The sequence below is a fragment of the Pempheris klunzingeri genome, chromosome 24, assembly GCF_042242105.1.
Source record: "Pempheris klunzingeri isolate RE-2024b chromosome 24, fPemKlu1.hap1, whole genome shotgun sequence".
Lineage (NCBI taxonomy): Eukaryota > Metazoa > Chordata > Actinopteri > Acropomatiformes > Pempheridae > Pempheris > Pempheris klunzingeri.
In genome coordinates, this window is record NC_092035.1 from 1,613,349 (window position 1) to 1,640,428 (window position 27,080).

The 27,080-nt window shown below is 44.2% G+C and overlaps 1 protein-coding gene across 1 annotated transcript; it reads left to right on the forward strand.

Moving 5' to 3' along the window:
• Positions 1 to 294: 294 nt before the first annotated feature.
• ahr1b (aryl hydrocarbon receptor 1b) lies at positions 295 to 26,804 on the forward strand. The gene is made up of 11 exons (XM_070855426.1): positions 295 to 335; positions 1,720 to 1,907; positions 7,849 to 7,964; positions 11,916 to 12,005; positions 14,096 to 14,222; positions 14,351 to 14,478; positions 17,782 to 17,987; positions 18,070 to 18,179; positions 20,138 to 20,279; positions 20,369 to 21,824; positions 26,646 to 26,804. Exons 1-11 carry the CDS (start codon positions 295 to 297, stop codon positions 26,802 to 26,804), a joined length of 2,763 nt encoding a protein of 920 aa, XP_070711527.1.
• Positions 26,805 to 27,080: the final 276 nt, after the last annotated feature.

Below are 27,080 nucleotides of genomic sequence, written 5' to 3' on the forward strand. Positions count from 1 at the left end.
GGGAGAACCGGAGCGAGAGGCGGCGACGGTCCCGCTGTAGTCCGACACGGAGCTCCGCTGGTCCGGTGACATTACTTATCTTTAAACATGGCGCCTGTTTTATCGCCTTTTTAAATCACCGCTGGAGCAACTACAACTTTTATTTAGCTTTTTTCCCGTGATTTTAGAGAAGTTTTGAAAGCAGGCGGAACCAAACGCTCCCACGGAGAGTTTCCACCGGACACTTTACCGTACTTCTGTCTTTACTGACAAGTTTTTATGGATTAAATCAACAATAACAACAACAACAACAACATGTATGCGGGACGGAAACGAAGAAAACCGGCGCAGAAGGGGTGAGTTTTAACATTGTGCTTCATTAAAGTTAATTAACAAACAATTAAGTGTTTTTTTCTGTTGTACTGAAGACATACAGGCTGTGTTTATGGTTACTGAACCCCAAAAATGACATTTAAAAATGAAATTTCAACACTAAATCTTGATTGTTTTTAGGCTGATACCAATATTCAGTCTTTATAATAAGATATAAAAGTAAAAATTAGCAATACAGTGCTTTAAAAATACAAGCAAAAGTGTATGTCCTGTATTAAAGCTCCTTCCATAGAGGTATATTGTGTTTTTATTGGATATTATTACTAATGTTTTAACATGTAAGCAGTGTTTTAGTGCTACAGCTGGTAGAAGTGGTCATTTTACCCACATTTTAACTCTATACAGTTGGATAAGGCTTCCACTAATGATTATTTTCATCATCAATTCATCTGTGGATCATTTTCTCAGTTAATCGATTGGTTGTTCGGTCCATAAAAGGTCAGAAAATGGTGAAAAACGCCAAAGACGACGTCTTCAAAAGTCTCGTTTTGTCCAAAAACCCAAAGATGTTCAGTTTATTGCCACGCAGGAGTAAAGAAACCAGGATATGTTCACATTTGAGAACCTCCAATCAGAGAGTTTGGACATTTATACAAAAAAAAAAGACTAAATCAATACTTTGATAGTTGACAAGCAGTCGTAGGCAAGAAAAAGTACATTTAGAGCTGCATGAAACTGAATTTAAGTAAAAATACCAACTTACCAACCAATATTAGTTTATAATGTTATGATATTGGACACAGTACTAATCCAGACAAATAAACAGCAGCAATTATTGCAATTTGCAGCTTTTTTCTGTGTTATATGATTGTAAACTGAATATTTTGGGGGGTTTTGCTCTGTTGGTTGGACAAGACAAGAAATCTGAATCTGTCACATTAGATTTGTGAACTTTTGATGTTTTATAAACAAAACAAGTAAGAATTAATATTACACAGAATAATCAATAATGGAAAAAATGTTAGTTGCAGCTCAAAATCTTACAATAGCTCATTGTAAATATCATTGAAGCCATAATTGATACGTTGGTTGGACAGATATATTGACTAATATGACAGATGTATTGGTTCTGGTGTGTATCTCAGCTGATGAAATGATCCTTATGAGCCATGTTTTGGTCACAATTATTTAATGAGTGGATTTAAAGGATCTTTTAACCTCACAAACATTGTTTTTTGTGTGTTTTTGGCTTTTAATAAAAACAATAATCCACTGATATGTCGACGTTGGAATAAAAACAAAAACCACACATATAGGTATCAGTATCCATGTAGCATTGTAGCCCCTGATTAACTGTTTTTGAGGTAATAATGAGGCTTATTATCGCGATACGTCCTTAAAACCCAGAGTCAAGCCGACCCCAGCCGAAGGCGCCAAGTCCAACCCGTCCAAACGCCACCGCGACCGCCTGAACTCGGAGCTGGACCGGCTCGCCAGCCTGCTGCCCTTCCCCGAAGACGTCATCTCCAGCCTGGACAAGCTCTCCATCCTGAGGCTCAGTGTCAGCTTCCTCCGCACCAAGAGCTTCTTCTCCGGTAGGAAACCCAACATTACGATAACTAAAACGAGCGTGGCGCCCCCTGGAGGTGATGCTCACAGTGGGATTTATTTATTTTTTATTTGTTTATAAGTGCCTGTCAAGACAATGAATGTTAAATAATACAGTAATGATTATCACAACAAAATCAGTGGCATGTAGACACAATAATGTGCTCATTGTGAAGCTCCAGGAAAGGATGAAATTAAGTAGCCTCAAATTTATCCTGATTAAGTTTAAGGTGGTTGTAAGTTATTAGTAATTAGACTAGCTTAGATGGCTAACATTTTTAGCATAAGTCAGTGAAGTTTAACATAGCGAAAATTAGCATCATGGCTAATGCTAAAAGCTTGGAAATGAGCTGCGTTCTCTTAATGATTGTTTCACCACAACCTTATGTTGTACGTCTCACACACACACACACACACACACACACACACACACACAGAGGCCTACAACACAGGTAAATATAGCTAAATGCTAACAGGAAGCAGCACGTTACGGGCTGTAAGCTGCTTTTGCAGCGACAGCAGCGGTTTAAAAGAGGTGACAATAACGAATCCTGAACCTGAGAAAGAAAGTGAAGCTGGTAAATGTCAGTCTGCAGTGTGAAAACAGCTGCTCGCCCTTTTCCTTACCCCGCCCAGCGAAACACTGAAATAGCTTTTCACACCTCACAACGGGACCTGCGGACACAGCGGCAGAAAACACACAGAAACAGACAAGGGGTGGAAGGTTTCAACTAAAATGGAGGAAGGTCAGTGGGAGTTTCTGGGGGCCGACTTGGCACCTGCATCCGCCACAACGAAGTGCAACGCTGGGGGATGAGTCAGGTGTTAAAGTGGATTTGAAAGACCCAAATTCAGGTCAGTAAAGATGTAGGTGAACAGGAGTCTAACCCAGATAGACAGTAATTGTATCAGCAGGTGAGTTTTCTCTTGTTTTTGCCATATTTGAGGCAATAAATCACCTTTTTTTGGCCAGTAAAGAACCTTAAATGGTTTGTACGTGTGGTAGTTATGGGGGTTTATAGGTCGAGACCTTTGTGTCCAGGCTGTTTGTAATTCAGGCTGTGTTTAAGAAGGGCAGAGGATTGGCTTTGTCGAGGCGTTAGCAGGCTTACAGGCATAGCAGATGGATTTTAGGATGTAGGTGTGTGTGTGTGTGTGTTCACAGATTTGCTGTTAAAGGCAGGTAGGAGGCAGGAGGCTCGAATCAGCATTTTAAAGCATTGATTAGCAGCTCAATGCTCAACTGCAGCACCAAGCGTAGTTTGAAACGGGTGTAACTTCACACAAAAATATAAAAATGTGCCAATAAACGTCTCAGAGCTGAGAAATCGATCATGACGTCGACTAAATCTGATCAGTTGTGCAAATTTGAGTCGACGTCTTAGCTCCTTTCCGGAAATCCTGACATGCAGGATTATTTTTAAAGATGTGTAAAATTGGGTTTTGTTGCAGGTTGAGTCGTCTTAGTCCAGCCAGGATCAGACACACGTTCTTTTTGTTAATTAGGGAAGGTTTGTGTTGTGATTTTTGTCTTAGGTGTGACTACATTTCCCATGTGCACTTGCACAAACAGGCTCATGGGTGCTGCGTTTGATGTCGCATTAAGCTTTGATATATTTTGCAGGTCTTGTTAGAGAAACCGTGGCTTTATTACCAAACCTTCTGCTCGTAAAAAGAACATTTAGTGTTTAAATTCACTTATTTCAGCTTTTGTTTGAAGTCACGTGATCCAGAGGATGTGCGGCGTCCAGATGGAGGACAGGAAGTGAAAAGCAGGATGGACGACATGGAGGAAGAGAGTTTAAAGTACTACGGCAAAATAAAACCGTGATTTAACGCTTGTAACAATTAGGTGACACCTGAACACTTAATAGTTAGCATTAGCTTTCGTCATTTTCCTGCGTTTTAACAACTTCTGGCACTCGATAAAAGGTCTGTGTGGTTTCTTTGTTCAGTCGAGGGCATCTTGAGAGTTTGTGGCAGTGCAGAAAACCACTTCCTGCCCTCCGTCTGCGGCTGCTGTGACGCAGTGTGCTCGTATGTTGAGTGATGAATCCAATCAGCTGCATATTATCTGTGTTATCAGTTCAATAAAGGAAGAATTAGCATCATCAGGCCGCCGTGTGTGACCCCGCAGAAACAGACCAGCAGACCCGCTCCCCCGTCGACGCGTCGCCTCCCGCCGTAACGTCTCGGTCCGGTCTCACCGTATTGTAGGTCAGCTCCTCTCGCCCGTGGCCGTGAGACGACCCCGGTCCCAGAGTCTGAGGAGGCTGCTGCCTCACGGCGAGCAGAGAGGAGGCGGGAGGAGGAGATGAAAGCCTCTGAGAATAAAAACACGGCGGGATAATCCACTCACGGCCGCTTTGCAGACTTTTGGTAGAAGGAAGGGGGGACGCCGGTGCCCACTTCTCAACTTTTGACTCCCCTCTACGTCAAGAGAAGCCCCAGTTTGTGGGCTGGTTTTGTCCTGGAGCTGATTCTGACATGATTTTAGTTTCAGTTTCAACCCAGTTAGGTTCAGCTACCTGCTCAGTCTCTGTTTTAATGTGCAGTGAAAGAGCCACAAGAATCACTCACTGGTGTGTTCGATAAATCCACAGTGACTGTTTCTCTAATTTATTTGACATTCAGTCTAAAAGGACTCATCTGTCAGACGGCTGGCTCCACAGGTCAAAGGTCACTGGACTCAAAACATGAATTTGGAGTGAATCACACACGCAACTCTGGCTGAGATGAACTCAGAAATAACAGTAATATCCAGCTTTATGTTATTTTGACCCACAAAGAAGAAGAAGAAACTGTCTTTGCAATCTCAGTTTATAAAATATAAATATACATGCATGTAGCTGTGGTTTTTCTTTTAAGGATCATTCGTTCACTCGTCGTGGCGTTTTACATTTTAAATGAACTTTTAACCTCTGAAAGAAACTTTTCTCATTAACCAACTCGGCTCCATTAGTAGTAAAGTGACGTCCATTCAACTCTTCAGAGCGTCTTTTCTTCCCGTGTTCTTCCACCTCATGGAGCAGAGAAGAAACCGCCGGATTTATTTCAGAGCAGGTCGAGACGCTGATGGTGCGTTCAGGACGGCTAGTAAAACCCAAACACACAGTCATTCCTTCATGACAGTGTGTGTGTGTGTGTCCTCCGATGTCTTTGGTTTTATCTGACAAGTCATCCAAAACCATAAAACATTCAATTTGTTATAAAACAAAACCAAGAAAAGCAGCAAATTTTCACATTTTATAACCTGGAACGATCACATGTTTGTGTTTTTTTGCCTGCTAAAGGACATAAATGATGAGTTGATTGTCAAACTAACTTGACTAATCGTTGCAGCTCTCGCTCTTGCATTAAAATAAGTGTTAAGTCACAATAAATGTGGTTATTAAATCAGCGTTTTAGATCACCTAGACAGACAGAGACAGAGAGAGAGAGAGAGAGAGATGTTTCGCCTCAGGATAAGTGAAATATTAAGATAAAGAGTTCAAGGTGCGTCATGAATATTTCAAACAAACCTCCTTAAGCGCAGCACCCACAAACCCACATTAGTTAGCAGATCGTCCTCTCTGTTGTCGCTGCCGCTGTCGTTTGGGGGTTGCTCTCCAACACTCGGTTGAACCTTTGAAATATTCATTTCGGATTAGACGGGTCACTGTTTGTGTCATTAGACTGTAAGCTGCTGCTGCTGCTGCTGGCTCGGTGAGGTGTTCAGCTCAGGCTTAAAAATGTGTTTTTGCTATGGAAGTTCTGAATGCCTGCAAAGGGCGCTCATCGTAGTGGCGCTCATGCTGGAGAGGCTCCATCCTTCACTGTTCTTATACTGACCGGCAACTTATTTAGTCCTGAAATAACAGGTTCACTGACATGTAAATTATCTGCATGATTCAGGGTTTTATTTAACAAACATCTGCTGGTTGAGCCTTGTAAATGTTTAAATAATCTTGTTTGATTATTGCACACATTTGCCACATTTTGTTCAATATTCGAAGAGCATTTTTTATTAAAACTACCCTTCTTGCAGTTGTTTTTCTCTCTCTGGCCTCGGCCTAATGTATGGAGCGTCTGCTGTGTTTCCTATCGGCCGCTGTGAAGTGACTCAGAGGACCGAGGAGCATCTGTTTTGATGTTTTTATCGGCTGTTGGTGTCCTCGCCGCCCTCCGTTGTGCCAACAGACGTCCCCTTCCCCTCCTCCCGGTCGCTGCGGGGTGTTTTTTCTTGCCGGCGGCTGCTGCTCATGACGTCAGGGCGCAAAACACCCCCCCATCCACCCCTCCTGGCTCTTAATTATTGATAGTCGACATGCTTTTCCTGCTCCTCCTCTCTCTCCGCCTTGCGAGCTTCCACTACAGTGAGCTCTGTCATCGCAAACAAAGGTTTGGAAGCTGGATTTATTTTTATAAGAGAGTTAAGCTCACAAACTATAACTTCAACCTACAAATCATGCAGCGTTTATGCTAATTCTGACCATTTTCCAGCACGTTTTAAGACTCATTTTGTTCCTTTGGCCTCATTTTAGTTCTGTGATCTCTGAAAAAGCTTTGCAGCACATTCAAAATGACCCGTATTACAAAATATGTCTTTATTCAGTGTAATGAATGCAGATTAAGATTGACGAATGGCTCCTTCCATTCTGTTCTTGTTGATAATCGGCTATGTTAGGAGCTTTATTGATCCGTGTGTGGAATTTGGGTCGCGAGCCTTCGGCCTCCGTATTGTCCGGCGCTCTCAGGGACTTCCTCTTCCATTAACGTCTCCACGGCTGCCTCAGAAAAAGCTCTTTGTCTTCCTAAGGCTCGGACTGATTTTATCCTCGGGCTCGGAGGCGTGCGGTCGGCCTCCGTGTCTTTATCTCAGGGGGTCAGAGGTCACAGAGACGACCCTTTTTTTTTGTCTGCCTGACTGTACTGAAGTGTTTCAGCCACAATAGCTGCCGGTAAACACGCTGCCAGTGTCCTGATTTCATCCTTTTCTCCATCCGCCTGTGCCTCTCCTGCAGGCGTGACTCTCTCCATCCTCTGTCCGTCTTTAAAGGTGTTACTCCCTCCATCTTGTGGCCTGAAATCCCCTCTCTGTCTCTCTCCATGAAGGTGTTACTCCCACTGCCAATTATCCATATAAGGAGCAGGTGTCAGATAGAAACCAAGAGCAGGGCTGCATTTAAAGACTGTTTTCATTGTCTGTTATTTTCACAATTAATCACTTAGTTGTTTGGTCTATAAGATGCCATAAAATTGTGAAAAGCCCAATCTGATGTCCTGAAATGTCTCGTTTTGTCTACAACTCAAAGATATTCAGTTATATTCACATTTAAGAAGTAATTTATCTTAAGAAAACAACATTAATTTAATATTTGACAACTAATCAACTCACTTTTTTAATTGGTGTTCTTTGTTACATGTTAGGTGGGTCTGTAGTGCACGTTTTTAATTTATTGTCCAACATATACATATGATCCAAGGATAAGTCTGCTATCTCTCGCTCTTCCAGCCACCAGACTCCATTGACAAAAACAGTCATTTTACTTCATAGAGCACAGGAGTTGCTGGTCTACTGTTTCCTCAATCAGTTAGTTTATTTGTGTCATTGTGTGCTTCACAGATATTATGCAACCCTTTAAAACACCAAAGTTAACACATTAACACAAACAAACTAACCGATTAAGGCAGCGCTACACCAGCAACTTCTGCGTAAAATCAGTGTTTTTGTGAATGTAGTCTGGTGTGTTTGCAGAGAGCGATGCTTGTGGTTAAACCAAAAGGATCTTCCAGGTCTCTCTCTGTAGGGAACCTTTCCATAACGCTGACAGATTGACATAAGTGTCTGCAAAATGTGTTTGCCCAACAGCCCGAGATGAAACATACAAACGATATTGTTTTCCTTGAAAGACTAGTACTCATCCTCTCTGTTTCTCCCCCCCGCAGTGGCGCTGAAGAACCGGCTGTCCAACGGCATGAGCAAAAGCAGCGATCACAGCGGTGACAGCAAAACGTCAGGATCTGCAGACGGCCGCGTACCTGAGGGGGAGCTACTGCTGCAGGTCGGTGAGCAGCCGGCCACCATGTCGCTGTCAAAGTCTGTTTAGTTTTACTGACCCCGTTTCTTCTGTCTGCACACGAGCATTTTCAAGATGGACGCAGGAAGAGTTAATGAGTGTGGCTATATCTGGATTTCTGTCTTACACATCACTGAAGCCCCCCGTGGCTCTGAGGCTCTGACTTAGTTTGTGGCTTTCTGTTTTTTTATATTTGTGCATCACGCAGAGAGTCTGCACCCGGCAACAAGCGTCTGGCTGTTTTAGGTCGGCTAAAACCTTCTGATGGAGCAGAGGCCGCTCTGCACAGCAGGACAAGAGGAGAAATGGCTTGTTTTCTCAGACTTTTTGAGTCGAGTTTGGGTTTGACCACTTGTTTTTCCATCTCACACTATCACACTGGTGTGTTTTTGTGTTTGTTCTCTGGGAGAGAGGAGCAGAGCCTTTCCAGGTCCAAATATAACCGGATAACAGTCTGCTATAAATGGTGGATTCCTCGATGTGAGTGTCTCTGACTGAAGGCTGCTCTTCATGTGCATCTCCAAAACATTTTAAAGAACATTTGTTTTGCTGTATGAATCTCTATGTCCTAAATAACCACAGTTTGTGGCTGTAAAGGCTCTGAACATCATCTGCTCGTCCAATCAACATTTTTAGGTCATTTGCATCTTTTTTTTTTTAACGTCAGACAAAAGAGCTGTCGTTTTCATTTGAAATCTGCTTTTAAAAAAGAAGAGAGAGAGACGTCAGGTCATGTGATGACGCCTGAAGCGTGCGTCGGTTCAGCTGAGACCCTTTGGTTGCTACGATAAGACGGTAAAAATGTCCTTTGTTTCGTGACCACGTTTTCACCACACAGCGACGATTCGACCGGGAAACAGGCCGTCCAATCAGGCGCATTAGATCAAATAGTCGGAATTGAACTTAAAACGGCTCTAATTGAGTTTTTTGGCAATGGCACTGTGTGAAATGACCTGTCAGACTCATAGTGTTGATGGAAGAATGTGATGTGAACTCACTGTGCTAAAATTAGTGGTTTTGTCAATGGAGTCTGGTGTGTTTTAAGAGCGCTCTGTTTGTGGCTGCACACAGATTTCTTCGCCCTAAATCAGATAACTGATAAATGTATTGATCCCAGAGGGGCGAAGGGGTGGTGAAGAATCAGAGATGTGTCGGTGCGAAGGGCAGCAGCCTCCTGCCTTCAGCTGCTCTGTTCCATTACAGACATCGGCCCATGAATTATACAGACCCGGTGGACGCATCTATTATTGAAGCAGGAGGGTGGAAATCAACTAAAAGCATTTAAAGTATTCTTGGATGTTTGACAGTATATCACCAAATATTAAACACACTCCTCATGCCTTCTTATATATATATATATGTGTGTGTGTGTGTGTGTGTGTGTGTGTGTGTGTGTGAGCTGGGATAAAGTGCAGAGTCAGTTTAAATGTATTTTATTAAGATCCTAGTTGTGCTCTCAGCTGCTCTGCCAGGTCGGACTGAAACACGGCGACCTTTGCTGCCTCTGGCTTGGAGTCAAAACGTTCTTCTTCTGTGGTAAATCCAGAGAGAGCTTTCCCGTGTTTCCTGGCTGCAAACATGGCTGCACATGCAAACACACACACACACAAACACACACACACACACCGTCTCAGGAGAGTGAGAGGTTGACCAAACATGAGAGCGAGAGAGAGATGTTTTCTGCAGACACATGAAGCTACAGTAAATATTTATACACAGCGCCTGTATGCTGTACGTGTGTGTGTGTGTGTGTGTGTGTGCTGGGTGTGGTCACTGTTTGTTTGCCGTTTTTAAATCTTAACTAGAAAACTTAATCTAGTCATGGATAAATAATGGACTTTGATTTATTTATTCAGCTGATTTATTGTTCCTTTAATTCTCTACTGATTGGACGCAAGTTATACTAAAAAAAAAAAGCTTAGGAGAATTACTTTCTCATAACTAAAAGGATTAGATAATAAGTATGTTGATTTAATATGATTTAGCACCAAACCAGAATCAGAGCCCACTGTGAAAGTGTGCTGCAGCTGTTCATTATTGATTCATTTGCTTCTTCTTTAGTATTAAAAACGACTAAAATGGTGAAAAATATGCCTCTGAAGTGTGAAGTCATCAAATATTTAGTTACAGTTTAAAAATATTCAATTTACAATCATATAAAACAACAAGAATCAGTAAATCCTCTCGTCGGAGAAGCTGAAAGCAGGAAATGTTTTGTCCAACAGCGATGTCTTTGCTCTCTTCCACCAGACTCCATTGACAAAAACAGTGATTTAATCTTGCAGAAAACAGGAGTTGCTGATCTACCTCTGCTTCCATTGGTTAGTTTGTTTGCGTTATTGTGGCACTTTTTTGTTTTGAATGTTTTGTTCGGAGCTGAACTAATGTTTTAGTTCACTGACTGAGGCAGCGGTAGACCAGAGAACTCCCTTGTTCTCTGTGGTAAAATCACTGCTTTTGTCAAAGGAGTCTGGCAGCTTTGAAGACAGCAAAGAGAAAGAGAGAACGGCTTCTTTTCCCTGTCAGAAAGGGCTCGCTGACAGCAATCTGAATCCTAAATAAAGCAATCCTGCCTGCTTCTCCAAACTGGGGGTGTACTAATGACCATCTACAAACATTGATAGCACACCAGAGCAGAAATAAATGAAGGTTTTATGAAAAGAAATGAGATTTTTGCTTCCTACCTCCAAAAAGAACACTTTTATAGCATAAAATGGGTTTTTAAAAAGGTTTTAAAGGGAAATTGACCCAACAGTAGCAAAACGAATCATACAAACCTTCTCTGCCTAGTTGGGGAAATGAGGAGTGTATTAAAGTGTCCCCCACGGGGGTCATCATCCTCATCCTCATCCTCATCCTCGTCAGTGAGGTGTAGGCGGACGCTGGCAGGATGCCGCTGTGGCTCTTCGTAGTGTCGGCACAGAGTGTCATCACCTCCTCACCGAGCCCCGAGGCCCGAGGACGAGGAGGAGGAGTGATGATAGAGGTGTTACTCATCGCAGCAGTGACCTCCTTCTCCTTCCTCCTTCCTCCTCCTCCTCTCCATGACTTCTCTTTGAATTGACGTCCCATGGGCTTCAGCCTCTCCTCCTTGTCTTCCTCTCTTTCTGCCAGGGGGAGACGTCTCATCCCCCTTCTCTTGTCCCTCCTCTCTTCTTTTTTTTCCGAAATTTCTCAGATTTCATGCAGGAATTATCCCATTTAACAACAATGGATGTGGCTTTTTCACATTAATGGGAAATGTTTTGTTTTTGTTGATGGGTTTGGCTTGCTAACATGCTAACGCTAGCATTTTATATCCTAATAATCAGCTGGGTTTGCCTGTTCATCCTTTTCCTTGACTTGGCTGTAAACATGTCCGCCTTCTTTTTAAAAAACACAACAGATATTACTCCAAAATAAAAGTATTTCCTACTGAACTACTCACGGACAAGTATGGCAAGCAAAAAGTGCCAAATATTGTCATCTTTCATTCTCCATTTAATAAAAGTGGCGTTCAAACTGTTAGGCTGCCACATTTTACACAGTGTGATGTTAAAAACTGCTTTTTACGTCATAAAAAAGCCATAAAATCTAGTGATTAACATTGAAATGCCACTTTATGTGCCTGAAAAAATCATAAAAGTGTCGTTTTACAGCATAAAAAGCAGCATTTTAATGTAACATCAAGAGAGCAGAGGGAATATTGGAGGGTTTTATGTATTTATTATGTAAAAAGTGGCGTTTAACAACAAATAGAGTATGAAAAGTGAGGATATTTGCCACTTTCCGCATCCATGAGTAGATGTATGACAAGGCGGTCTGTGGATTATCTGGGGTAACCGGCTGATGATTTCTGAAAAGAATCATTAATGCAGAGATTTAAAATGTGTAAAAGCCGATAAACGCAGTGAAGATCTGTAAACATCAACCAGACAACGTGATTTTTGTCTGCAGGCGCTGAACGGCTTCGTCCTGGTGGTGACAGCCGAGGGAATCGTCTTCTTCTGCTCTCACACCATCCAGGATTACCTCGGCTTCCATCAGGTAAAACCCAAAACACCTTTAGTTTGGCTTCTTTCCCCACAAAACAGCCCTGGAAAATGTCTGCAAGTGAGCCCGAAACGCAAGGAATCATGGGTAGAAGATGACAGACAGAGCTCCTGCTCCTTGTAAACAAAATAAACCCTCATGTGATGCTCATACTCAGATATTTCTTTATTAGCAGACAACTTTAGGGTTATGTTACTCAGTTTTATGATGTTTTTTTTGCTAGTAGTTGGTTAATGTGAAGCTAAAAACATTAGCATTAGCACAAACATTAGCACGCTAACTTTAAATGAGAAAAACTACAGCCAGTAAAACTGCAAAGCTGTTCAATTCTAATCCAATGAACCACTTTTTTACTTTTATACTCAAATACCTCTAATAGAAGCCCTGAAGGTTGTTTCTTTTGTGGTCACACGATATTTTTAGTCATTGAAAGTCACTGAAAAGTCATGTTTTATCATCATCTTGTAGAAGAATTGTTAAATATCTGTATTTTCTAGTATAAAGCGACACAGTGTCTCTCTGCCTCAGCAGCAAAAGCTGAATATAGGATGAATTATGAGGAATTAGCTCTCAGGCTACATAGGAGAGGCCCCTGAGAGGCAGAGAGGTGGAGTTAACGAGCACAATAGGGTTCATGGCAGGCGGAGCCAGACAGCAGCAAGTGAACGCATCGTCCTGAGTGCCCTGAGGATTGAAACAAGTGCACATATGGAGCGAGAGGTTTAATCCAATTGGCTTCACAACAAAGCGCTGCTGCCTGCAGTCTAATCCCATTTTGGAGGCTGTGATTATGAAATGATCCAGCGTCTTTATGTCTGACACACTGTAAACACAGACACACTTTAGCACCAACACACTGTAGACAAACACACACCTCGACCCCACATTCACTCACACACTGTCCCCGCCTGGCCGGGGTGTAAACGCCACCTCTCGCCCCTCATTTCCCCGTCCACCTGAGACGCGTCACCGCTCATTTACCAAGCAAACCCAAATCCGCGGCGAAGCTGCTGCCTCTGCTCATGTGGAGTGTTTGGAAACAACACCATGAAAAATCACTGGGTGTCAACAGCTGTTGAAAACATCCATAAAACTGGGCGCACCTGAGCGACAAGTAGGGAGAGCAAAGAAAGAAGGAGCATTTATGGCAACACAGATTTGTTTTTTGTAGTTTTTCCCCACCAATGTCAACGCGAAACCACACAAACAGCCATTATGTCGCTCTCTTTAAACACACCAGACTCCATTCACAAAAACAGTGATTTCACACTGGAGTTTCTGACTACACCTGCTTCGATCAGTTAGTTTGTTTTTGTTATTGTGTGACTTTGCTGTCCTAAAGGAGTAGCTCAGACCCAACACAATATTTGTACAACACTCAATAGCACAAACAAACTAACTGATGGAGGCAGCAGCAGACCAGCAGCTCCTGTGTTCTGTGAGATAAAATTAACGTTTTAGTGAATGTAGTCTGGTGTGTGTGCTGTTTGTGGTTAAACCAAAAGGATCTTCCAGGTCTCTCTCTGTAGGGATCCTTTCCATGATGCTGTCACACACTTAGAATAACACTCTGAGCCTGTCAGTGGATCAAACAAGCTCTTTTAGTAGACTTAGTGTGATAGAGCGCAGTTACCCTGCAGGATTAAATTGCAGCCATTGTAGCTCTTTCGTAGCCTGGCCTCCGCTGAGAAAAACAATTCCCCTTGTCGTTTTTTCTGGTTGCAAAGTATTTCATGCAACACTTCTGCCTGTCAGGTTCCCTTTTTGGTGACCTGAGTTTGACCCACACTGGGAGGGGTGGTTCCTCTGTGGTCTTCCGCCAGTTCATGCTGGGTCTGGACGACAGATATCAGGGTCACAGTGGGCCTTTGGCTTTGTTTCAGCCATTTGAATCAAATGCTCAGCGACACTTGATTTCTTTTGGCTCCACTTCAAGGCAAACGGAATCAAACGCACCCCTCAGGGTACCTGCGGAGAGTAACTGATTCAACAAAACTTCAGCCTTAACAGCCAGAGCCTCATACTCAGTCTTCACCCCGCTGTATATTTATTAAACTCAGAATTAAACAATGTTTTCCTGTCAGACCGACGTGATGCACCAAAGTGTGTTTGAGCTGATCCACACTGAAGACCAGCAGGAGTTCAGGAGGAACCTGCACTGGGCCCTCAACCCCCCTGCCGGGCTCGGACCCCCGTCGGATCCCTCAACAGGTCTGTCAGCTGAAGACACACCCAGTTAAACTCAGCGTGCGACAGATAGAATCCTTTACTGCACCGATAAACAGATAGTTCAAATTAAAAGCCTTTTTTCTAGTCTAAAACTATCTTAACGTTCTCAGATGGTGAGTCGACGTCCTGTCTGGTGAGCTACAAGCCCGACCAGCTGCCCCCTGAAAACTCCTCCTTCCTGGAGAGAGGCTTCGTCTGCCGCTTCCGCTGCCTGTTGGACAACTCCTCCGGTTTCCTGGTGAGACTAAAAAAAATAATTATTTCATCTTAATACAACTTTATTTGTCGCTACAAGAGTAAATGTGAGCAGCAGCTCGCCAAAGCAAATCAACAGATGCACAACAAATGCTTGAAATGCTTGTTTTCTTTAAGAGCATGAGGTAGTTTTTGGGGATATAATGTGATGAAGACGGCTTAGATTAAAGGGATAGTTTGGATTATTTGAGGTGGGGTTGCACAAGGTACTTATCCATAGTTAGTGTATTAGCTAGTAGATTACGGTCAGCAATTATGTGGCTGAAATCCACATAATTGCTGACCGTAATCTACTGTGTAAAAAGAGTGTTTTCACTGCTTTACAGCTTCAAAGGCACCAAACTCCTTTCACAAAATCAGTAATTCTACGTCTACAGAACACAGGGGATCTCTGTGCTAACGCCACCTCGATCAGTGAACTAACAATTTAGTTTGGATCCAAACTAAACATTTAAACCACCAAAGTCACACAATAACACAAGCAAACTTAACGATCAAAGCAGCAGTAGACCAGCAACTCCTGTTTTTTCTGTGAGGTTAAATTACTGTTTTTGTCAGTGGAGTCTGGTGGCTTTGGAGCAAGCGAAGAAACAGAGAGAAGGGCTTCAGTTCTATGTTGGAAATGGCTAAACACAGCATACTCTTAAACTGGATCTCATACAGCTACACTTTAAAATACTACAAACTATCCTTTAGCCTGTTCAAGCAATTTAAAGACATAACTACTGAGATGCTTGCAGTGTTTTCAGGCCTGTTGGTGCTGCTGGCAGTATGGCGTGCCACCTCAGAGTCCCTCAGGGATCAGAAGCCACCATTTACTCCTGTAATCCGCCTTAAGAGAGCCTCGGGGTCGTGGGGAAAAGGGCCTTAATCCTCCCACAACCCAGAGGAGACGAGAGCAGAGGGAGAAACTTGCTTAGTCACGGTTGGTAGCTCCATACCGGCCACCGCTTCTTCCACTAAGACAATTAGCTGCAGATGGAGAAAAACACGCCGCGGTTCAGTGGTAGCACAAATCCTTCAAACCTGCTGGGAAAACTGGGGCAGGATCCCCCACGAGCAAGGCACCTAACAATTACTTATCAAGAGAAAATGCCAAATTTGTGAGGATTTAATGCTGTTCTCTGTTTTCTGTCTTATAGATTTAACTTTTATTGGTTTTGAGACAAATCTGAAGACATTTTATTGGGCTTTTGGGAACTTTGAACATATTTTTTAGGACTTTCTGACATTTTAGAGACGAGAGAATCACAAGAATCACAGAGAGACCAATATAAATGAAAATAATCGTGAGTTTGCATCAGTGTTAAGATTTCTACAAACAGCACAGCTGTTGAATGAAAACTGTGTTCATTAAGGGACGCCATCGCTCAGAGTGAGCAGCTAATTCATTTTGTGGATTTAATTATGTAAAGAAATACGGTTGTGGGTTTCTTTAAATGTTAAATAAAGTTACTGATCCGGTTAGTGCTGCTTCTTTCTTGCCTTTGTAGCCTTTGAAGCCCCGGAGGTGTCGGGGACTTGCTAAAGGACACTCCAACAGGTCCCGTGAAGGGGTTCGAACCCACGTCCCTCTGTCCTCCCTCCCAGTGCGTTTGCGTGAGCAGTAAGCCAGGTTTCTGCTTCTGTCTACCGGTCGCTATGGCTTTGTTTTTCATAATCCCTCCTGCTATTCAGGGCTAGATTCCTGACATCACGGCTGCGGGCCCTTAAACTCACCAAGGTCAATTAACCAGAGCTAACAGAGGAGGTGGGGCTCCTCACACGAGATGCCACAGGGTGAGCGGAGGACAGCAGGTGGGGGGGAAAGTGTTTTCAGGTTGTCGTTTTTGGTGTAAAACCTCCCTGTTTGCTGCTGTTGATCGATGAGCCAAAAGTGTAAAATTCACTCAGTCCTTGTAAGGAAACCGTCTCAGGATGAAGGACAGAAACCAAGGGAAAATAAAACAGGTGAATGTGGCTGCAAGCTCCAAACAACCCCGGAAAACTTCTCTGAAGATGAAGTCGTAGTAATGTTCGTTAGCCTCCATTGTTGTGCCGTTTGTTTAAAAAGATAATTAATTATTGAGCATCAACAGAGTTTCTCCTCTAAAGTAATCACCAAAATGAGAATAATAAACATCTTAATGGGTTTTTGTTGATGGTAATGTTTCATGAAAGCTGTTATAGATTCTCCTCATTGAATCCTGATCAACTTTCTGCGTGAAAAAGTCGAGTCTACTCCGGTTTTCAGCGTCAGAGCAGCTGTTTTATTATCTCAGAGCCTGTGTGAGCATCCGATCCTCTTCAGATAAATGACAGTGCTCCTTTATTAAAGGTTCTTACAGCTGGCTGATAAAACAAACAATGTTTTGGCATATTTCTGTTTCCACCTTTGCGTCCGACATCTGTCTTTGTGAAATGAGGCCAGGCTTCGGTTTCTTCCTCTCCGCCATGATTCCTTCTCGTTGTCTGTCTCACATTAACAAAAGGAAGTCATAATCTCTGAGGTGTATGACTTCGATGGATTGGATGACTCCGATCCAGTTCTGTTCTCGTTTCCCATCCCGAGGCGTCTCTTCCTGGGAGCACGAATGCAATCAGCAAATTCCATGTGAATCCAGACAATGCCGGTGAAGGAATGTTTGGCGTAATGTTGAAGCATGAGGGAAGGCCATAATTAGTAGGCTTTGTCTGCTTTCAGCGGATCGGTTTTCACGCCGAATTAGTTACCAACCCAGATGTCCCAGGCCTCAGTCAGACCAGCTTCACTTTCCAGCCAAAATCACAGCGATCTGGAGGAGTTCAAGCACAAGAGTTTGATAGAAAAAGCAGGTGCTGTTACTTATTTAGACTCCTATAGATGGCTGTCAGAAACACACACAGCCAGTGAGTTTACATGACGGAGATCAGCCAGAAAAAAACTGTTTTTGAAGGTCTGAAGGTCACATATTATGTCCAACAATGACACCTGTGATTAGTCTAAAATCAGTCATGTTTTCTCCTGCAAAGTCAGTTACATGTAAGCTAGAGAGTTTCCAGTACGGGACACCGGTGGAGCCTGTGTGTTTACAGTGTAGTGAAGTGGTTTTGCTCTCTACATTACTCAGCAGGGTAAATAAGACTAATGGTGCTTGACAGGGAGACACGGAACAGCACTCACTCCTCTGCTGTGGCGGTTTAGTCTCCGAGGGGAAAGAGGAAGAATCAGAAGCAGGGAAAAGGAAATAGAAATATTCTCCCAGCTTTCTCTCCTCATCTTATTTGTGATTTATTGATGTGAAATCTGTACGGCTCCCCCTCTCAGGCGCTGAACATCCAGGGTCGACTCAAGTTCCTCCACGGCCAGAGCCGGCAGCAGTGCGACAGCGAGGGGAGCGCCCCGCCTCAGCTCGCCCTGTTCGCCATCGCCACGCCGCTCCAGCCTCCGGCCATCCTGGAAATCCGGACGAGGAACATGATCTTCAGGACCAAACACAAGCTCGACTTCACGCCCATGGCCTGCGACGCCAAGTACGCACCGGCAAAACCTCACGCTCAGTTAATCAGAACGGCCCGCGTGTGGTCAAGTTGGTAATTCTTGTGGATTTTTCAGGGGTAAAATTGTTCTGGGCTACACTGAGGCGGAGCTGAGAGTCCGAGGGTCGGGTTACCAGTTCATTCACGCCGCCGACATGCTGTACTGCGCCGAAAACCACATCCGAAGTAAGTCTGTACGCTTTACATCACAGCTGATGGCACGACTGAGGCGGGAAGGTGCAAATCACCACTGACAGCTGCCAAGGTGCTGCTGGGCAAGGCAGCGACGCTTCAACTGCTTTCATGGAGCTTTTAAAAGACCTAAAAGGATCTACTGGGTCTAGATGACAATAAAGGTGGACACAAAAAAGCTTTTTTAGGACAATAAGAAAAAAGATGTTCCACCTCAGCTGTTCTTTATATATTTATATTTTAATAGGAAGTTTAAATTGTGATTAATAATTTTCTTCCTTTATGAAAGCAATAAAATCCAAGTTGCACTTTTCTGAATCACTGCTGACGACACCAAACATCTAGACTCCACTGAAAAGTCTATTTTAGCCAAACAGGGAACTTTCTTAGATCTAGTTGACCCCAAAAAATGGCGCCTTTTGCAGCTTTCTACCCGTAAACGCTCACTGACCCCTGACTCATGTTTGGCTCCGAGTTACATTTGTAACACAAGCATCAAACAAACAAACAAACACTCTGCATGTGTGTGTGTGTGTGAGCGTCTGTCTGCTGTTGATGGAGGAAATCTCACAGCGAGAGTCGAGTGTCCTACTTAGCTCACGTACCGGATGACCCCGTTAGTCGTAACCATGGTGCCCTCAACCAAACACACACACACACACACACACACACACACACACGTAAAGATACATGTTGTGTGCACGTAGTGATGCATACAGAAAGGAAAATACATGCATATGCATTTGGAAACATAGGACGCAGAGATACATACATGCTCTGATGCACGCACAGATGGCGAGACAGGTTTCCACACATGATACTGTTTTACATTATGTGCTCTCAGACATCGTCAGCAGGGATGTAGCGTTTACAATACTGGTAAGACACTCACAGGAACTATTTCACTCATTTATTCATTGATTATAATGATAATCACAGCATTCAGTCGTCCCCCGGGGCAGCATGTAAGACATTTACTCCTGTAATACCTCAGATTATGAGGAAAGTGGAGCTCAATGAGGCCGCAGACACCAGAGAGCTCATCATTAACGGGACACAGCTGGATTACTGTAAAGCAAATGAAGTGACCACAGAATCTCTCAGCCGCACTGATTTCTTTTTTTTTTCCCTCCACGACAACGATGACAGTGTGCTCCTTCTAAAGGTCAGCACCTCGTGGCTTTTGCACTGCTGAAAATATGCAGCGATGATGATGTGAAGCTGTCAGCAGATCCCAAAACAGCTTTAGGGTGCAGCGCGGCAAACACGGTGCAGATTGTAGGTCAGACTTAACAGGGATTCCTCCAATATTCAGTGTTTTATTGATTATATTTAGTGTAAATAAAAATACAAATACTACATGCTGGATGTTTCCTGGCTGGTCCACGTGATCTGGACTAGATCCAGACTGTGAATAAATCTGGTATTGATCATGGTACAGAGACCGTCCCGGGACACAACAGCCTCCTTTGACAGCAAGATTAATGAAATTCTTTAGGGATTGACGGCTCGTTAAAGCGCAGTGAGACAGGTGTCATGGCCTCCCACCGCCAGATAAACACACTCTGCTGCTATATTGGAAGCAGACGACATTTTGATGGCTGTTCCCCGACGGTTCAGCTGGTTTGTTAGTCTACACCTTCCACCTGAGACTGTTCGGAGCTTGTTTAGAAACTAGACACACACAACACTGAGCAAGGGTTTGCTGGTGTGTGTGTGTGTGTGTGTGTGTGTGTGTGTGTGTGTGTGTGTGTGTGCTGGGCTGTTTACACGTGTGCAAACAGGCCTTGTAGCGTGTGCATGTAGCCAAAGTGAGCATCAGCATGAAGCCTCCATCGCAGCAGAACGCCCGGCTGAGCAGATGCAGTGTGAGTGTGCGCGCGCTGCGGGGCGTGCAGAGCGTAAGCAGCAGTGACACGGAGCCTCCAATGTCTTGTCCGTTGTGATTCCAGTGATAAAGACGGGCGAGAGCGGCCTCACCGTCTTCAGGCTGCTCACCAAGGACAACCGGTGGAAGTGGGTCCAGGCCAACGCCAGGCTCGTCTACAAGAACGGCAAGCCGGACTACATCATCGCCACCCAGAGGCCCCTGGTGTAAGTGGGCGACGATTCCAGCGGGATTTTCTTTTAAATTTTAGCTGCATTGTTCCTTAATTTCCTCTCTGTGTCATGTATTTCCACAGGGATGAGGAAGGAGGGGAACACCTGAGGAAGCGATCGATGCACCTTCCCTTCACCTTCGCCACCGGGGAGGCGCTGCTCTACCAGACCGGTTACCCGCTGCACGGCTTTACCGATTCCTTCCAGGGCAAAGCCAAAGGCAGCAAGTCCAAGAAGGGTAAACTGGACAAGAGCACCTCAGATGACCTGGACCCAAAGTCGCTGCTGGGAGCTCTGATGAGCCAGGATGAGTCCGTGTATGTCTGCCAGCCGGACACGGAGCAGAAGATGTCCTACCACAGTAGCCTTTTCAGCGAACAGCAAGGGGGCGGCGACGGTTTTGGCGGCTTGTTAAGTGGCGACAGCTGGCATATGTTATCTAACGGGGAGACGGGGAGATGCAACAGCAAAATGTCCAGTTATGACCCACTGCTGGCCACTCTGGACTCTCTGTCCCTGGACGGAGAGGAAACATGCTCCAATAGTGAGCTCTTCAGCGCCCTGGAGAACCTGGGCCTAAACGCCGAAGACCTGGAGCTCCTGCTGCTGGACGAGAGGATGATCCAAGTGGAGCTGGACCCCAACCACATCCCTACGCTCAGCGACCTTCTCACCAACAACGAGATTCTCTCCTACATCCACGACTCACTGGAGAGCGGGACAGAAGGGGGAGGACAAGGAGACAGAGGTGGGTTTGGACCTTCTGCTGCAGACGCCACCCAGCAGCCACAGGCCTGCGTCACCCCCGCCGGCCCTCCAGCTCCCCCCAGCAGCAGGCAGCCCATCGTCCAGGTGTCGCAGCAGATGCAGCAACACATCAGCGCAGGTGAGCTGGTGAAAACCCAACCAGGGCACATTCAGTCCGTCCCCCAGCCGAGAACACCAGACACTAAGCTCCCATCTGGGATTCCTAACGGCCACTGGGTGGTAACCACAGAGACCCACCATCACCCCAACAACCACGCCCACCTTCACCCACACAGTGTGCTCAAAGCCTCACAGCTGAACGGCGAACATAAACACCTCAACTCACTTCTGGAATCGAGTCAGCCGTGGCAGCTTCACCCGGACCAGCACTCGGTCCACCTGCAGTCCCATCAGAGCGCTCTGCTGCCGGGCCTCCAGAACCATCCCGGACCGACCGCGAACGCCTGCCACACCCAGAACGGACACGCCGCCTTCCCACCCAACACGGAGCTCTGCCACACAGGCTACAACATCCCCAGCGCGCCAGTGCTGAACGGCATCACTGCGCCAGATGCTTGTCATTATCAGAGTTTGGCAGGCACCACGCGGCCCCACCAGCTGCAAGGTCACCAGAAACACCAGCGGCAGATGCTGCAGCCCCAGTGTCCCACCCAGAGCTCTGCACTGGAGTTAGAGCACTTACTGGGCCTCTCCCAGCCTCAGCACGGCCTGCCGCCATTGGACGCCTACAGCATGTTCAACACCGCCCCCCAGGACTCCACTCACAGCAAGGTAAGAGAGCAAGCAGATGGGTTACTGATAAGGATTAATAATCATCACTACTATAAACTATAGATGAGGTATGGGAGACAGACTACAACACATTAGAGAGTAAATTTACTTCCATCGAGACTGAAGTTTCTTCATTTGTTGTCACCAAAAACAAACTAAGAAACTCACTGAAAAATCCAGGAGAGAAACACGTCCAGAAAAAAGGTTCCGAACAAGAAGCTTGTTGAGGAAAATATGGTTTCATGACCTTGTGGTGACTTCTAATGCAGCATGCTGTCATTTATTCTTCTTTTCAACAAATATTTTATTGTTATATGTGGTTAAATGTAGGCCGACAATGATTTGTGCAGGTTAAACATGAAAGTCGGAGGTTAACTCCTTGTTTATATGACACATAACACTCTGTCTCTGTCCATGAGAAGGTGAGTAATGCTTTCCCCTCCTCTAACTGTTGCCCTGAAACTGAATCCCGCTAAGACCTTCTGTCTCCCGTCTTTCTCGTCCCCTTCTTACTAAATCAAAACGACTAAAGCCGCCAGCTCTCCTTAAAGCTGTTTGTTCTGGGAGTCTCTATCAGTCGTAGCTCACTGACGAGGCCTGAAGTCTGTGTATCCCTCAAATATCAGCGAGCGTCAACAAACCGAGTCCACAGCCCTTCATCCCTGCGCTGCTCTCTTTCACTGTCATGGAAATGGATTTTCTCTTTTCGAGTCAGCACACAGAGGCCCCGGGCTGGCAGGGAGCTCAGTGTAAACTGTGATGATGCGAGCGGACACGCCATGTAAATAAGACGAGGGGGAGATGCGTCGACTAGAATCCACTTCAGTAGAGTCTGTATTAGTAATGGAGGTTTATTCGCCTGTGGGGGGTTTGTTTTATTTGTGCTGAACGTTGCTGCTGAACTGAAATAGACCAGACCGGATAAACGTTTAAAAGGTTTGTTTAAGACGTCGACTCATTAGTCCCTTGAGCCTTTTTTTTTTTCTTTTTTCAATCTTCTATAAACTTCAATTATTAATATATTTGCATGTTGGACGAAACAAGCGATCTGAATCCATCAATACTGATATGTTGCAGAGACATCTTGTCCTTCCCGATACCTGAACTTGCATAATGGGGCGATTATATTATTATTATTTTAACAATTGTGTACTAACAACCCTGTGTTATTGTTGTCTGACCTGGCTCAGGTAAAAACTTTTGTAAAACATGAGCAAACACATACAGAGAACAGATGCCATTCAACTTTCTTTTATTATCTAGTTTTATCCAGGAATCCAGGAGTAAATTACAATTCCATATAGAGAATATTAGCAAAACTAGCATAGAAAAGCTAATCTCCAGTCTAGTGCTCGCTAATTTATGTATATTTTCCATCTTTTTGATCTCGTCTTATGGTACAATGCCAGCTATAATCAATTAGTTATAATCGCGTGATGAATTAGAGGTTTAGGCTACTGTTTTTGAGCGTTGAAGAACTGATTTATAGGAAAACAGCCGTTTTATTCAGGGTTTTTTTGGGCTAATGTTAATAAATCTGGCTGCTGACTGCAACTATTACTTTACTGACCATTATCTGATATTATTAAAGAGTAATCAGTAATCAGCCTTAATAAAATGTGAGCTAAAGTAGTTGATTTACTTTAAAAGGGACATTTTAAGAATGTCTGCTATATAAACCACTGTACAAAAGTGATTGAAGGGATGTTGGTGAACTGTTGGATATGCTGCAACTCAACTCAGATCCCAGTAACACTATTTGGGTTGGTTAATGAGATTGTATAATGTTCAGTCCAACAAAACCTCTTTCCAGTAATGACAGAGCAGCGAGGGCAGGGGAACCATCGTCCCAAAAATCAGTCGGAGTACAAAGAGGCGCGTAGCTGGCGGTCTGGAGAAATTCCCATCGTAAAACATAACGAGGTAATGAGACTTTGCCAATTAACGCTGCCAAATGTAACCTTGAAGCGGGATGTAAACCAGGAATGTCTCAGGAACTCGCACAAATGGCACCTCTGGTTTACTTTTCTGCCCCGGTGGAACAAATATGCATTGTTAACTTAGCTGTGAATGAACTAACGCTGCCAGACGCCATCCTGGTGGTTATTTAGTTATATAAAAAGCCCCTGTAAGGAAAAATGGAAAGACAATCACCTAAAAAACACATAAATAATCAAAATAATGAAATTACTTTCTATTTTCTGCACTTGTCACCACAATTAGTCCCCCCTCCATCTATTTTTCATCTGTTTTTAGTGTCGCTGGTGTTCGGAGTGAAGAACAAACTCGTACGGTAGAACAACAAAGGAGACGTAATGACATATGAGTGAATGGACAGAGAAGCAAAGAGGCAGCAGTGAGAAAGAGTACAATAATGAATAGAATAAGGTCGGGACGGGCCCAGAGATGGGCGACCCCGGCAGGCATCCATTCATCCCCGCCCCATTCAGCCCCCACTGTTATTCTTCAGGGTCAGCGGCCGTCGCTGAAAGAAAAATACAGGCAGGCTGGCCAGTCAAGCATGAGCGGTGCTGACCTACAATTTGACTGTCATCATTACCTAATGCTGTGATCGCTGGATGGAGGCGGAGAGACTATTCTGAGCTCACGTAGACGCACATGCAGTTTGATTTACCGTCAGTGTGTACAGTGTGTAGGGTATGCGGCAAAAAGGCTCATTATTCCCTCGAAGACAGGATAACATATGAATCACAATGAATACATAGATGTTGGACGTGTTAATCAGTAGCAGCAGCTGTCTTTACAAGGTTTTTGTAATAGTAATGATAACAGAAAGCACACTAGAAAGACATAATAAAGCAAATTATTCCACAGGAAGACCATGATGGTTTGATGCAATATGCAAAAATATAAAATTTGTATGAAATTTGATGTATCAGGATGATCTTCTTGAGGTGTATCATCGGGCTTTCACTCAAAATAAATGTAAAACAGAGCAGCACAGTACAGTACGTGATGATATGTAACAGCATTAACAAAACAAACTAAAATATAACTTTCATACACTCAAGATTCAAGATAAAACCACAAATATGTGCGGACCAGTTTGAAATAATAACTAAAACATGTATTATTATGGTGATATAACTGTGATATTAGCAGGCAAAGATACTAAAGCTCCACTAACAGGATCCAGGACTTAGACGCTGACACTATAAACATGACTAATCACCCGTGGACACTCTGTACTCTATGACTAATGCTTTCCTGGATATGGTGATAGGATACTGTGCTAATCCTGAGGACACACCAGTGATTGCGGTTATATCTGCGGGCACCGCTGTTAATCTGCAGATTGGGAGGGTCATAAATATTAACCTTGTGATTAATAGCAGATGGGTGGGTGTGTGTGTGTGTGTGAGTGTGAAATTACACATCATAAAACGAGGAAGATGTCAATTAAATTAGCTTAATTTATTGTCCGGAATAAACGCTGGCTAGACTCTGAGACGCCGTGTGCATTGACACACCAGGCACTCACTCACTAACTAACTGTGTTGGTTATTTAAATCTGCAGACACACTGACAGGATTTAATATTCATAAAAAAAAAAAAAACACATTATTATTATTCTAGTGGTGGACATGGCTGCCGCCGCTGTCATCTTCTCTTGGTCTGCTGAAGGGCTGGAGGAGGTCACATGATCAACAGATCCCCATGTGACATCACAAAGGGCCTTAAGACTCAACAAGTTGAAAAAACATTACACAATAGACAGTGAGACTATTTGGAGTAAAGCAGCCGTCCTTCCGAAGCTCCATCAGAGCCGCCTAAAACATTTTATCTAGAAGTTTGAGAGTTTCCTGTGTCCTGTCCCTTTAACCACAGCTTTTATTTGTGCTGGTTAATTGTCCATCTATATTTGCTGTATATACGCATGGAAACACCTGATGTCTCTACAGTGAATCGCTTTCAGTGATGTGTAATTGAAGAGGCGGTAATAATCTTAAAAAGAGCTAAAATGCAACAGGAAAGAAGTAATTCAGGTTTCTGTGAAGTGGTTCATCTGTACTACACCTGATCTACTTCAGCGTTAGTGGAGCTAATCTGTTTAGCCCCACTGAAGGGGATTACAGTTACTGTGATGTAAGTTAGAGTGGAGGATACTCCGGCCTCTCCTCCTCTCTGGTGACTCCTTATGCCTCCTCTTATGTCCGTCCCTTCCTCTTATGTCACTGCGTCGCTCAGGAGTCTCTTGCTAAACATCTGCTGCTGACCCGACCTGCTTCGTGTGATTAAGGTCAACGGTGAGGCCGTAACTAGTCACAGAAAAAATACATGAGAGGAGTTTCTGTACCTGTTAATCCACTCAAATAGCACAAAGGCTGTAAATACCCTGCTCTACTTTTACTGTTCACCAGTTAGCACAAGCATTAGCCCCAGTTAGCACAAGCATTAGCCCCAGTTAGCACCAGTATTAGCCACAGTTAGCACAAGCATTAGCCCCAGTTAGCACAAGTATTAGCCACAGTTAGTACAAGCATTAGCCCCAGTTAGCACAAGCATTAGCCCCAGTTAGCACAAGCATTAGCCCAAGTTAGCACCAGTATTAGCTACAGTTAGTACAAGCATTAGCCCCAGTTAGCACAAGCATTAGCCCCCAGTTAGCACCAGTATTAGCCACAGTTAGCACAAGCATTAGCCACATTTAGCACCAGTGTTAGTCACAGTTAGCACAAGCGTTAGCCCCAGTTAGCACCAGTGTTAGCCCCAGTTAGCACAAGGAAATAGCCTAAAAAGATAAATAAGGTCATGTCAGTATTATCCTAAAGATGAGACCATGTTGTTTGTGTTTTTCAGTTGGAGAGCGGTTGCCTCCTCAGTGCCACCAACGCCGCGTACATCAGGACGTGTCTGATGCCCAACGGAACCGGAGTGGCTGCGGGCAGCGTCCCCGCCTCCTGCCCAGAGGGACTCCCCGCCCTGCAGGACCCCCACAAATCTGGATTTTTCCTCTGAAAGGACGACAGCAGAGCATCAAGAGAAGAGAAGGTAGAGAGGGAAAAGAGAAAGAGGAAAAACTCAACTCTTCTCTTTGTTTGGCCGTTAAGACGCGTCCAGAGGAGGAACCCCATGTTTTTATCTGTCACACTTCGTATTATAATATTACCATCGTGTCCTCACTGAAAGTTTCTCTTCATTGTGAGTCAGGCGTTTCCAGACTGACGGGAACATGAACCTGATCGGATTTTTTTTTTTTGCCAAAACTAATCACTTTCTGGTCTGCATCACTGT

Bases quoted from the DNA above. Each gene is read 5' to 3' on its own strand.
- ahr1b (XM_070855426.1), top strand. From the start codon at position 295: ATGTATGCGGGACGGAAACGAAGAAAACCGGCGCAGAAGGG. The intron at 14,479-17,781 runs GTGAGACTAAAA...TCCCCCTCTCAG, and splicing joins ACAACTCCTCCGGTTTCCTG to GCGCTGAACATCCAGGGTCG. The intron at 21,825-26,645 runs GTAAGAGAGCAA...TGTGTTTTTCAG, and splicing joins AGGACTCCACTCACAGCAAG to TTGGAGAGCGGTTGCCTCCT.